The sequence below is a fragment of the Hordeum vulgare genome, chromosome 5H, assembly GCF_904849725.1.
Source record: "Hordeum vulgare subsp. vulgare chromosome 5H, MorexV3_pseudomolecules_assembly, whole genome shotgun sequence".
NCBI classification, from domain to species: Eukaryota; Viridiplantae; Streptophyta; class Magnoliopsida; order Poales; family Poaceae; genus Hordeum; species Hordeum vulgare.
This window is the reverse complement of record NC_058522.1, coordinates 445,055,908-445,067,896: the sequence shown is the minus strand read 5'-3', so window position 1 is coordinate 445,067,896 and position 11,989 is coordinate 445,055,908. Positions and strand designations below refer to the sequence as shown.

The 11,989-nt window shown below is 48.6% G+C and overlaps 1 protein-coding gene across 1 annotated transcript; it reads right to left on the bottom strand.

Annotated features, from left to right (window-relative positions):
• Positions 1-404: 404 nt before the first annotated feature.
• Positions 405-5,026, bottom strand: LOC123398126 (cinnamoyl-CoA reductase 1-like). Its single transcript, XM_045092636.1, has 5 exons — positions 4,748-5,026; positions 4,503-4,657; positions 4,213-4,401; positions 3,010-3,362; positions 405-762 (listed from the first exon to the last, which is right to left on the bottom strand). The coding sequence occupies exons 1-5, from the start codon at positions 4,902-4,904 to the stop codon at positions 570-572; spliced, it is 1,047 nt and encodes a 348-aa protein (XP_044948571.1). The 5' UTR covers positions 4,905-5,026; the 3' UTR covers positions 405-569.
• Positions 5,027-11,989: the final 6,963 nt, after the last annotated feature.

Below are 11,989 nucleotides of genomic sequence, written 5' to 3'. Positions count from 1 at the left end.
TTTCTGCATATCTTCTAGAAAGATAATTTTGTTACTTTTGTTTTGTTAGGCTTAGCAGTTAATATTGCTTTGGCTCATGTTCTCCGGTATCCCTTTCTTGGCATGTGATTACCATTCCCCATTGTACAGGTTGCCCTCATCGTGCCTTACCATTATTGTACTGGCAGAAGGCTATTTCTTGAACACTTGCATTCTTTTCACCGTGTATTTCTATGTGGAGAAGGTTCTGCAGGCTGCCTTGTTATCCGAATTCCATGTATTTGTGAGTACTGACATTTGATATACTGAAAAGATACACCGTTGCTATGTGGCCATATATATTTGTGCCAGAATGTTCAGGCACAAACAAGCAATTACATTGCATCAGTAAAGAAGGAATATTTGCAACAAAACCCAAGCAATAATTTTCAGAAACTCACTTTTAAGCGTTGACCATCGAAGACGATACATTACTATGTTTGCTTATAGTCCACTTAAATAACATAACACGATATTAGATAGGACGTATACACAAACATAACAGATCATGTTACAGAAAAAACGTGAACTGTGCTGTTTCTTCAGCACCATCACGCTGTTGCACCGTCCAGCTGTGGTGCGAGGATATCTTTCCTCGGCACCGGGAGGTGCCCCTTCTCCTGGAGGCTCTTCACCGTCTCGTACAGAGAGTCGTTCACAGGAGTGAACTTGAGGCCAAGATCCTGCAGCTTCTGGTTGGACATCTTGTAAGGCTGCTTCCGTGGGTTCACCTCGTCAGAGCACCTGAGCACAACCATGACACATGTCACCAAAGATGCCGGATACACCGGTAAGTTCAGTTTTTGTTTAGGGTTCCTCATTCAGTAAAACATGGTGCTCCCTATGAAACGCAGCAGGTTCCATTCATTTTACAACCTATCATTGCGCCGGAGCAAAATGACAAGCATTGCCACCTTCGGTGGCACTACATGTTAGTTACAGACGAACTGGTCATTCTCCACCATCTGTTCCATTTAAGAACAGTCACTACTCACTAAATCCACACAAAAAGAAGCGAAAAAAAGTCACTGCTCACTACATCTACACGAAAAGAAAAGAAAAGAAAGTTACTGGTCACTACATCAAAGGTAGGAAAAGTGTTTTTGGATGGCATGCTTTACATCCAGAATAGTGTTTTGATTTATTTACGTATAGCTAATAATGACCCATATGTTTACACTAACATGCTACTGAGCTTACTGCGTATGATCACACAGCACATTAGTTAGTTTTAAATAGGGCATCAGCATCAGGTCACCAGGGGCAGAAAGCTCAAGCTACGTGATTCGGTTCCTATTTTAAATTCAGGAGCAGAAAGATCAGGTGACATCATCTGTCTTCATATTTTAAGCCGGGATATGTTATTTAGACAAAGTGCACAATTTTAATATGATCACTTGGCACTTCACTGCTTCCTGACCATGAAGCTTTCCCGTGATTGCTCCACTCGTCAATTCATAGGCCATGAAGTGTAATGAATTTGGTCACTCCAAGAGAATAGAGGGATCGAATAAGCTATCGCCAATCATTGAGCAGACCAATATGCCTAAGATATCTTGATGCCACATTTTCTACTAATTTCAACTGCCACTTTTCAGGCTCACCACACACCAAAGACAGACATTCAGAGTGGGTTTGAAACTGTCTGGAGAGGTCTACTTCTTGATTGCTGTCAAAGTGTAAACACTATTACGGATCAGCTCAGATCTTTTCTACTACTACTTGCTTACGTATCGATCAACCTGAAAGGCCTATTAGGCATGCATATTATTTTGCCTGCCACTGCCAGCAAGGGGAGGTCCATTTTACACGTCAGGACAAGTGTTCATTGCATCCACTATGCTTCAGTCTTACACTTCGCGGTTTTAGAGCATCTCCAACAGCCGCGCTTCGCGCCGCGCCCAAAAAACATTTTTGCCGTGCGTCCATCGCCTGGTTTGACGCGTCGCGCAGCGCTAACTCCAGCAGCCGCGTTAAAATGCCGCGCGCGCGCCGCTCCAGCAGCGCACAAAAATACAGCGCGCGCGCCGCTCTAGCAGCGCACAAATATATAGCATTTGGACACAAAATAAGTTTGAAACATTCATCAAATGCAAATCACCCAAATCTTCACGCTTCTTCCATTTCTGCACCGGCCGCGCGCGAGGCCGACGGTCGCGGAGCTCCGGCGGTGGCGGCGCCAACGCTCGCCGCGCTAGGGTTTTCGGCGGCGGCGGCGGGGGGCTCGCGGCTGTACATCGGGGTGAGCGGGGTGCCGGTCTGCGCGTCCATGGTGGCAGGGGCGCTGGCGCCGGCGCGCGCGGTGCGAAGGAGGAAGAAAGAGAGAGAGTTCGCGCGCGCGCTCGAGTCTGCCGCGCGCGGAAGTGAGCGCTCCAAATTACCAGCGCGGGATAAGGCGATGGACAGCGCGCCCAACTTATTTTAACGCGCGCGCAGTTTTTACGCGTCCGCTGGAGCATCCCGTCGCATCACGCGCGCTAAAAAAACATATTTTTAAGCACGGCGCTTGTTTTGCGCTGCTGTTGGAGATGCTCTTAAAAACCTTATATTCCAAGTCGTTTCGTAGTACCAAGTGTAAGAAAGCCTAGCTTTTCGTTGCGTCACCAGTGAGTTCTCGTTCACCCGCCGCACCTACCACTAGAGCTTTAGCAGTGATCAGTAAGTCGCTCTGCACTCTTGTCCCTACTTACCAACCTATGGCGGGATCCACCTTAACCAAGCACTAAACAAGATCTCCGAATCAGAAGCACTCATCAACTTACTACCAGTACTAACTACCCCTGCGTTTTTAAATATAAGTCTTTTAAGACGTCTACATACGAAACAAAATGAATGAATATATACACTAAAGTATGTCTATAGACTTATATTTAGGAGTACAATATACTAGTATATGTTAGTAAATCGTAAAGTAGAGTTAGTAAATCCTCTGCAACATCTCAAACCGTTTTACTGAAAAACCATGTTGGGATGTTGCATGCGGGCACTGACCTTGTTGGGACGGGGTACTCGGGGAAGAGCTTGGCGAGGATGTGGACGACGTCCTGGCGGTGCAGGACGCGCTCGGCGCAGAGGTAGCGGCCGGAGGCCTGGGGCGCCTCGAAGACCCGGAGGTGCGCGCCGGCGACGTCGCGCACGTCCACGTACGCCTGCACCGCGTTGGCGTACTTCCTGGCGGAGCCGTCGAGGTACTTGAGGATGTGCGCGGCGCTGGCGTTCACCGTCGGCTGCAGCAGCGGCCCGACCACCAGCACCGGGTTCACCACCACCAGGTCCACGCCGCGCGCCCTCGCCTTCTCCCACGCCGCCTGCTCCGCCACCGCCTTGCCGTAGCAGTACCAGTTCTGGTGCACAAACAACACAAGATCGTCTCAGTCGGGTTCGGCGCTGGCGTCATCGTTATGCAATAGTTACGCGACAGCGCGCGTCTCGTGGGGCCATCAGCCATGGTGAATGCTTTCTCTCTGATTCTAGGAGTCGACGTCTATGTCCCACTTGCACAAAGGCTTCTGATCAACTTCACAATCAGAGAGGCTTGTGCTACACTATTATTACCGGAGGAAATGCTTATCATGCTCATCGATAATGACATGCATCGACCATGAACAAATTGACTTGGAACCCTGTGGTCTCTGCTTGATACGTCTTCACCTGATCTGTTGGTTAATCATCTTACCCGGAAGTTATATTCTGGAGTTGGTGGTGAAAACGACGCCCCGCTTTCCTTTTCCGTACGTTTCGAGGAATAAATTGCACGTGAGTATGCGACACGATGAAGGATGTTGCCGAATGTTTGAGCTTCCGTAAGCAAAGCTGCCGGCTGCACGCGCGTGCGCCAAACTGGGTAGTCTACTGTACTATCTATGCATGTGGCCAATTTCGACATAATTTAGCATGCCAGAAGCGGGTTGCTTAATCCGAAGAAGCAGTACAAAAAAAGAAGAAGCAGTTTCTCATCGACACATTTAGGCCATGGCGTTTTTAATACCCTTTTTCTTTTCTTTTGCGAGAAAACAGTTCAAATCTGATATATTAAGCCCTTAATTTTCTGCCTGTTCTTTTTTTTAGGGGATTTTCTGCCTATTCTGGATGGCTCCAACTAATGAAGACTTCTGAAGATTATATAAAAAAAAAGACTTGTAAAGCGGAACAAGAGCCGAAGGGAACTGAACAGAGTCCGACCGGGTTGCTGACCTTGGTTTTCTTGCAGAACTCAAGATCGCTCCAGCAGGACTCGTCGACGACCACGTCGGGCCCGCGGTTGGGGTCCATGGTGACGGCGCCGATGGACGACGTGAACACAACCCGGCGCACGGTGCCGGCGTCCGCCGCCGCGTCGATCACGTATTCCGTGCCCCTCACCGCCGGCTCCACCATCTGCTCCTGTTCAGACGTACGATCGAGTTCACCGCAGGCGTGAGCAACTTCAACTGAACATACATCAGCACGCAACGAACAAGGACAGGACGGGAGGCGTGGCGTACAGGGTCGTCGGTGACGGGGGAGGCGGTGTGGAACACGCCGTGGCAGCCCTCGACGGCGGCGCAGATGGCGTCGTAGTCGAGGAGGTCGGCCTTGCAGAGGACCAGCCTCTCGGCGGCGCCGTCCAGCGCCTTCAGGTGTGCATTCTTCGGGTCATCTGCAGCATCGTGAACGTTAGTTAGCCCCGAAGATAAGCCACACGCAGCAATGTCGCAGTCCGAAACGAAGAGGTCGATCGTGCGCGTGCCTGGGTTCCTCACTGTGCCCTTGACGGTGTAGCCCCTCTCCAGGAGCAGCTTGACGAGCCACGACGCGATGTACCCGGCGGCGCCGGTGACGCACACGGTCTGCCCGTGCCCGGGCAGCTCCTGCGCGACGGCGGCGGCGGCGTCGACGACGGTCATTGTTGCTGTGACTTTGACACTGCTTGTTCGTGTAAGCTAGATTGTAGGTGAGATGGAGATGGCACGTACGAGCTACGGACAGAAGAAGGAGCTCTACTGCTGTTGGTTAATGTTTGGAGCGTCGGGAACTTTATAGGGCCGGAAAGCGAAGTAGTTGAGAGAATGAGAGGGCGGAGGCCGGCCATGCGTGTCTGTGGCCCCTATAGACCGCGACATGGAGTTAGGTAAGGCGGTAACAGTAACCCTAGCTATACTTACTTAGTTATAATAAACTTCCTGGTTTTCAAGGTTCGAACGAATCATTAGGGAGTGAAACTTACGCGCCTTTGCCTACGCCGGCCAATGCGATCGATGGAAGATCAGTACTACAACCACCAACTTTGCAGCCAGTTGTCCCCTCGTAATAAGTCGTAACCACGGCGATTTAGGCCAAAATCAAAACTTCGTCGTAGCATCCTTTTTTCCTTGCAATGCACTTTGCGGTTGCACCATGCATTACTGTATATCTGATGCGACGGTAAGGTAGGAATATGCATGATGGCAGCGTAAGTGCTAGGAAAAGAATTAAATACGAGGCGTGCATTTTGCTCGCGACGACCACATCAGCCACATATTACTGCATATTGAAACACCTGCAAAATAAATATCGGCTGCACCGCAGACGATGAAGCTCGGTGATCAGCACGCAGTGATTCCTCATGAAGGTTCGACGGCGGCGAGCGGTAGCGTGTCCGCAGTCCGCACCCGCTCTCGGTTAACAGCGGAAATGACGCTCGCAGATTGTACTGTACGCGCGGCGGCGGGGCCCGCCGGCGGAGGGCGAGTTGGACGGCAAAAGAGCATGGGGGGCTGCACAACCACTACGAGCGGCAGGGCGAGGCCATTCCCGTTGTTTCCGCTGGAAAGAAGGCGTCCTGGCTGATCCGATCCATGGAAGATCTGTGCCACTACCACCACCAACTTTATAGGCTGTAGTGGTCTCCCTGTAACCACATCGATTAGGGCCAAATCAGAAGCATCATATTCATATTCATAGGGCAACTCTACCTACATGGCACAATTCGTGGGTAAATAGCATACAAATATTCCAGTGCAATAATAGTTCAAATATAAATATTGCAATTCAAATATAAAGTTAAAGTAGTCCAAATTCAAATTCAACCTAGTTTGACATATGTTTTGGTTGTCCCTTGAAGCGGCCACAAAATGTCATCGTTCTGAAGCGGCTCATGAGTTTTTCGATGTCGAATTTGCTGATGCATTTGGATGAAATCTTGAAACGTCGTCAGATTCTGTCGTTGAAGTTCGATATGATCAACCAAGAAGGCGTTCTTCCCGGCGTGATCGATGGAAGATTTGTACTGTCGGGGTTTCGTTTCCATAATGTTGTCTAGAGACGTCGATTTGATGGAGGGTGAGCGCTTGGTGGACTAAGAGATAAGTGAGTAAATAATGAGTTTACCCAGGTTTAGGCCTCCTCGGGAGGTAAGACCATACTCGGATTCGTATGTTGGTATTGACTATATAGATAGCCAAAGATTAAAGGGATCGTTGATGAGATTTGTGGGAAGTTACTGTCGGTCTAGTGGAACAAGGGTACCACGGCCCATCTAATGCCGATCCAGTAGTCCGTGTGGAGAAGGCCCAATGCGGCATCTAGCCCACTCGAGGAACTTGGAAGCACCCTACGAGGTTTCGGCTTCGCAAGGATCGACCTCCCTCTAAGAGACACCCACCGAACGCTCGTCCATCAACAACAAGAGGCCTCGCAAACAAGGTTGCTCCCTACAAGGCTCTCTGCTTAGAGTGGTCGTTCAATATTGGCCACACAATGATCTGCTCTCCACGTGGATGTTGTGCAGCTCCAACAGAGGAGGCAATGACGACGCTAGTGCGTGCCGCAGAATAATCTTTCCCTTTTAGCGATAAAAGGATGGCAAGTAGCTATCCCTCTAGAAGGTGATTTCCAAGGCTTACCCAAATGGTGCAAATAGACCAATGTGACACCGTTTGGCAGGACGGATGTCACCGGCGAGCCCATGAGTGCGTCATGGACGACGCCTTTGGCCAAGGAAGAAGACCACCTTTGTCAGGAAAGCTTGCAGGCTTGTCCCCCTTCGAATTGCCGCCTTGTGGTCGCCATTTTCCCGTCGTTATTTTGGGAAGAGAAGCCCATGGCAAGGATACGAGGGCCGATAGCTACCGTAGAGAGATGTACGAATGATTGAGCCCCCATTCTCCCCCGAGAGAGATCTTCTTCTTCCTTGTAGCTCTTAACACTTGTGCAACACAACAAAGAGGAAAACACAAAGCAGGAGTAGGGTTTTACACCGCAAGGTGGCCTGAACCTGGGTAAACTTTGATGTCCCCTTGGTACTCGAGGTGCATGTCTTAGTCATAGTCGAGGTGAGGTTGTAACCACGTCCAACTCCCCTGAGTTCGGAACAAGTTCTTGAGAGGTTTTATCGTAGGCACAAAATCAATCTCCAACATTTAGCACACCAAGTAGGGGAGTTGTTCTCTTGTCTCCGGCCTTGGCATCAACATGGCCAATGCACGTCGCCAGCGCAACCTGCATAGGCTTGACAGGGCGGACCAGGTCCGCACGGAGCCCATCGCCCGTGACAACCGTGACGGCTGCGCCGTTGCCGCCACCGAGCCCACTGCTGGGAAGGCGCAATCTTCCTCCATCCACCCGTCCGTGCAACCGCCTCCGCCACCTGCACGCACTGATACGGAATCCTCTCGCGGCCAGCGCGATCCGCCAGCTCCGCAACCCGCGTTCCTTATGGCGCGTGAGCTGCTGCGCTACCGCCCACCGAGGCCATCTATGATGCATGGTTGGCGCACATCACCGAGCTGGTCAACACCGTTGGATACGCTCCGGCTCTCTCCCACTCCTTGCCTCCTCCGCCATCGCACGAAGCAAGGGCAGGTCATGAATACCTCCTCCGCTCTATGAGGGTGACGGTCAACGCCCTGGTGCACGCACACTGGTCATGTCCGATGGAGAGTCGTCACCAACCTATGAAGATCCCAGCTGCAGGGTCGTCCAGCACGCCAAGCCTGACGTCCACATGCTACTCGAGATGCACCGTGAGCGCTAGATCCGCACTCATCAGGACGTCGCGGCCACAGGATGCCTGAACCGCGCCGCCCTTGCTGGAGGTGTTTCCTCCAATGGTGGAGGACGCCATGCCTTCACCCCAAGCTGCTCCCCATGGTGTAGCCCATGCCGCCGTTCTAGCTGGAGTTTCCTTCACGCTACGATGGCACCCCTAACCGCGCAGAGTTCCTGCAGCTCTACGACATTGGCATCGAGGCTGTTGGTGGTGACAACAAGGTCATGGAAAACTGGTTTCCAATGGCCCTCAAGGATGCAGTGCACTAATGGTCGATGAACCTTCCCGAGGGCTCCATCTCATCGTGGTCCGAGTTGTGCGCGCAGTTCGTCTCCAATTTCAAGAAGAAGTACGAGCGTTTCCTCACCATGCGTGCCATGTGCCAACAACCGGGCGAGACCCTCGGCAAGTACATCTAACACTTCAGTCAGGTGTGCAACAAGATACCGCTGCTGATGCAACAAAAGACCTTCCAACGGCGCCAGAAACAGTGCTGACGGGAGACTGTTCTTTACTCCTCAGCAACGGCACCAGGAATCCTTCTGCTACGACTACGCCTTTAGGGACTTCCTAGGCAAATATGCAAAGGATTTCCCCGCGGCCTTGGAGCCTTGCGTTGGTGTTCCCTCGAAGCGGAAAGGGTGATGTAGCGCAGATGTGGTAAGTATTTCCCTCAGTTTTGAGTACTAAGGTATCGATCCAGTGAAGGAGTATCACAAGTGCCTGCACAAACACAAAAAGCTTGCTCCCAACGCTATGAAGGGGTTGTGAATCCCTTATAGATTGTTTGCCAAGTGAGAACTGAAAGCAACAAAGTAACAAAGCAAAGTAAAAGCGGAGGTGTAAACGATAGGTGTGAATAGACCCCGGGGCCATAGTGTTTCCTAGTGGCTTCTCTCATGAAAGCAAGTAGACGGTGGGTGAACGAATTACTGTCGAGCAATTGATAAAACCGCGCAAAGTCGTGACGTCATCTATGGCAATGATTATATCTATAGGCATCACGTCTAAAACAAGTAGACCGATACCTTCTGCATCTACTACTATTACTCCACACGTCGACCGCTATCTAGCATGCATCTAGTGTATTAAGTCCAAAAGAACAGAGTAACGCCTTAAACAAGATGACATGATGTAGATGGACCATCTCATATCTACGACAAAGCCCACCTTGTTACCCTTGATGGCAACTACACGATGTGTGCCTTGCTGCCCCTACTGTCACTGGGAAAGGTCACCACACGGTAAGAACCCAAAACCAAGCACTTCTCCCATTGCAAGAATCATAGATCTAGTTGGCCAAACAAAACCCAAGACTCGGAGAGACTTACAAGGATATCAAATCATGCATATTAGAAATCAGCAAAGACTCAAATATATATCATAGATAATCTGATCACAAATCCACAATTCATCGGATCTCGACAAACACACCGCCAAAGAGGATTATATCGGATAGATCTCCATGAAGATCATGGAGAACTTTTTATCGAAGATCCAAGAGAGAGAAGAAGCCATCTAGCTACTAACTACGGACCCGTAGGTCTGAAGTGAACTACTCACGAGTCATTGGAGGGGCGATGATGTTGATGAAGAAGCCCTCCAACTCCAAAGTTCCCTCCGGCAGAGCACCGGGAAGGGTTTGCAGATGAGATCTCGCGGAAACAGGAACTTGCGGCGGCGGAACTCCCGATCTAGGTTTCTTTCTGGAGGTTTCTGAATTTATAGGACCGTATGGTGGTGGAGTTGCATCAAGTGGGCCCCCGAGGGGCCCACAAGCTTGATTGGCGCGACCTAGGGGGGGGGTCGCAGCGACAGGGCTTGTGGCGCCCTCGGAACCCCACTCCGGTATCTTTTTCTTCCGGTATTTTTGATATTTTCCATAAAAAATCATCGCGAAAGAATTATTCCGTTTGGACTCCGTTCCAAAATCAGATCTATAAAGAGTCAAAAACACAGAAAAACAGGAACTGGCACTTGGCACCGAGTTAATAAGTTAGTCCCAAAAAAGATATAAAAGGTAAGCAAAACATCCAAAGCTGACAAGATAATAGCGTGAAACCATCAAAAATTATAGATACGTTTGAGACGTATCAAGCATCCCCAAGCTTAACTCCTGCTCGTCCTCGAGTAGGGAAGTGATAAAGAATGAATTTTTGATGCTTTCATGCTACCTAGCATAGATGTCCTTTGTAACTCCTCTTATGTGACGTGAATGTTCTGATCCATTAGATTCAAAATAATAGTTTGCTATTGATGTGGAGACAATAATACTTCAAGCAAACTAGCAAAGTAATCATGAACTTTCAAAATAACAAGGCCAAAAGAAAGTAATCCCTACAAAATCATATAGTCTGGCTATGCTCTATCATCATTGCACAACAAATTTAAATCATGCACAACCCCGGTATTGGCCAAGTAATTGTTTTCACACCTTTACTTTCTCAAACTTTTTCAACTCTCATGCAATACATGAGATTGAGCCATGGTTTTAGCACTATAAGTGGTGTGGAGTGTCGTGGAAGTTGCAAGACAAACAAGGAGAAGATGATCACATTAACTAGGCATATCAATGAGCTGTGGAGATGCTCATCAATAGATATCAATGTGAATGAGTAGGGATTGCCATACAAATGATGCACTAGAGCTAAGAGTATGTGAAAGCTCTTAAAGAAAACTAGTGGGTGTGCATCCAACTTGCTTGCTCACGAAGACCTAAGGCAATTTTGAGGAAGCCTATCATTGGAATATACAAGCCAAGTTATATAATGAAAATTTCCCACTAGCTATATGGTGGTGACAAAACGAGAGACTCTCAATCATGAAGATCATGGTGCTTAATATGCACAAGTGTGGAAAGGTGGTAGCATTGTCCCTTCTCTCTTTTTCTCTCATTTTTTTTTATTTTTTTGTGTGGGCTCTTTGGCATCTTTTTTTTTTGGTGGGCATCTTTGGCCTCTTTTATTTCCTCACATGGGACAATGCTCCATCAATGATGATCATCACACTTTCAACTCAAAACTTAGAGCAACGATGACTCTATATGGAATTCCTTCAGTAGTGTACCGTGACAATGATCTTGCATGGCATAGACATTAATGGAAACATCATGCTAGCTATCTTACGATCATGCAATGGAAATGTAGAAGTGGTGGCACATGTCATGGTGGTAGTTGCATGGCAATATATCTCGGAATGACTTTGAAAAAGCCATAGTAGGTAGGTATGGTGGCTGTTTTGAGGGAGGTTAATGGTGGGTTTTGTGCACCGACGAAAGTTGCATGACACTAAGAAGATAGTGATGGTGGAAGGTGAAAGTGCATCTAAACCATGGACTCAACAGTAGTCATGAAGAACTCATATACTTGTTGCAAAAGTTTTATTAGTAATCGAAACAAAGCATTCAACACATACTCCTAGGGGAAGGGTTGGCAGGTATAAACCATCGCGCGATCCCGACCGCCACACAAAGGATGACAATCAATAGACTAATCATGCTCAGACTTCATCACATAGCGGTTCACCATACGTGCATGCTACGGGAATCACTAACTTCAACACAAGTATTTCTAGATCCACAACACCTTACTAGCATAACTTCAATATTACCATAACCACAACTCAAAACTAGTTGAGATGAATCAAACTTCTCTAACTATTCAATGCACATGAAGGTGGAAGTTTTCGTATCCCTTTGGATAACTACCCCTTTTGAGACTACTTTCAAAGCATAGATCAACTACCAAGCCACGCACCGCCGTGCTATAAAAGATATAAGTGAAGCACATAGAGCAAAATCAACTAGCTCAAAAGATATTAGTGAAGCACATGTGAGCTGAATTGTCTACCAAAGGATATAAGTGAAGCTCGACAAAATCACGGTGAGTGCATGTATCTGTCTCTCTAGGTGTGCAGCAAGGATGATTGTGACACAACAAAAATAAAAGACTCCTACGATACAAG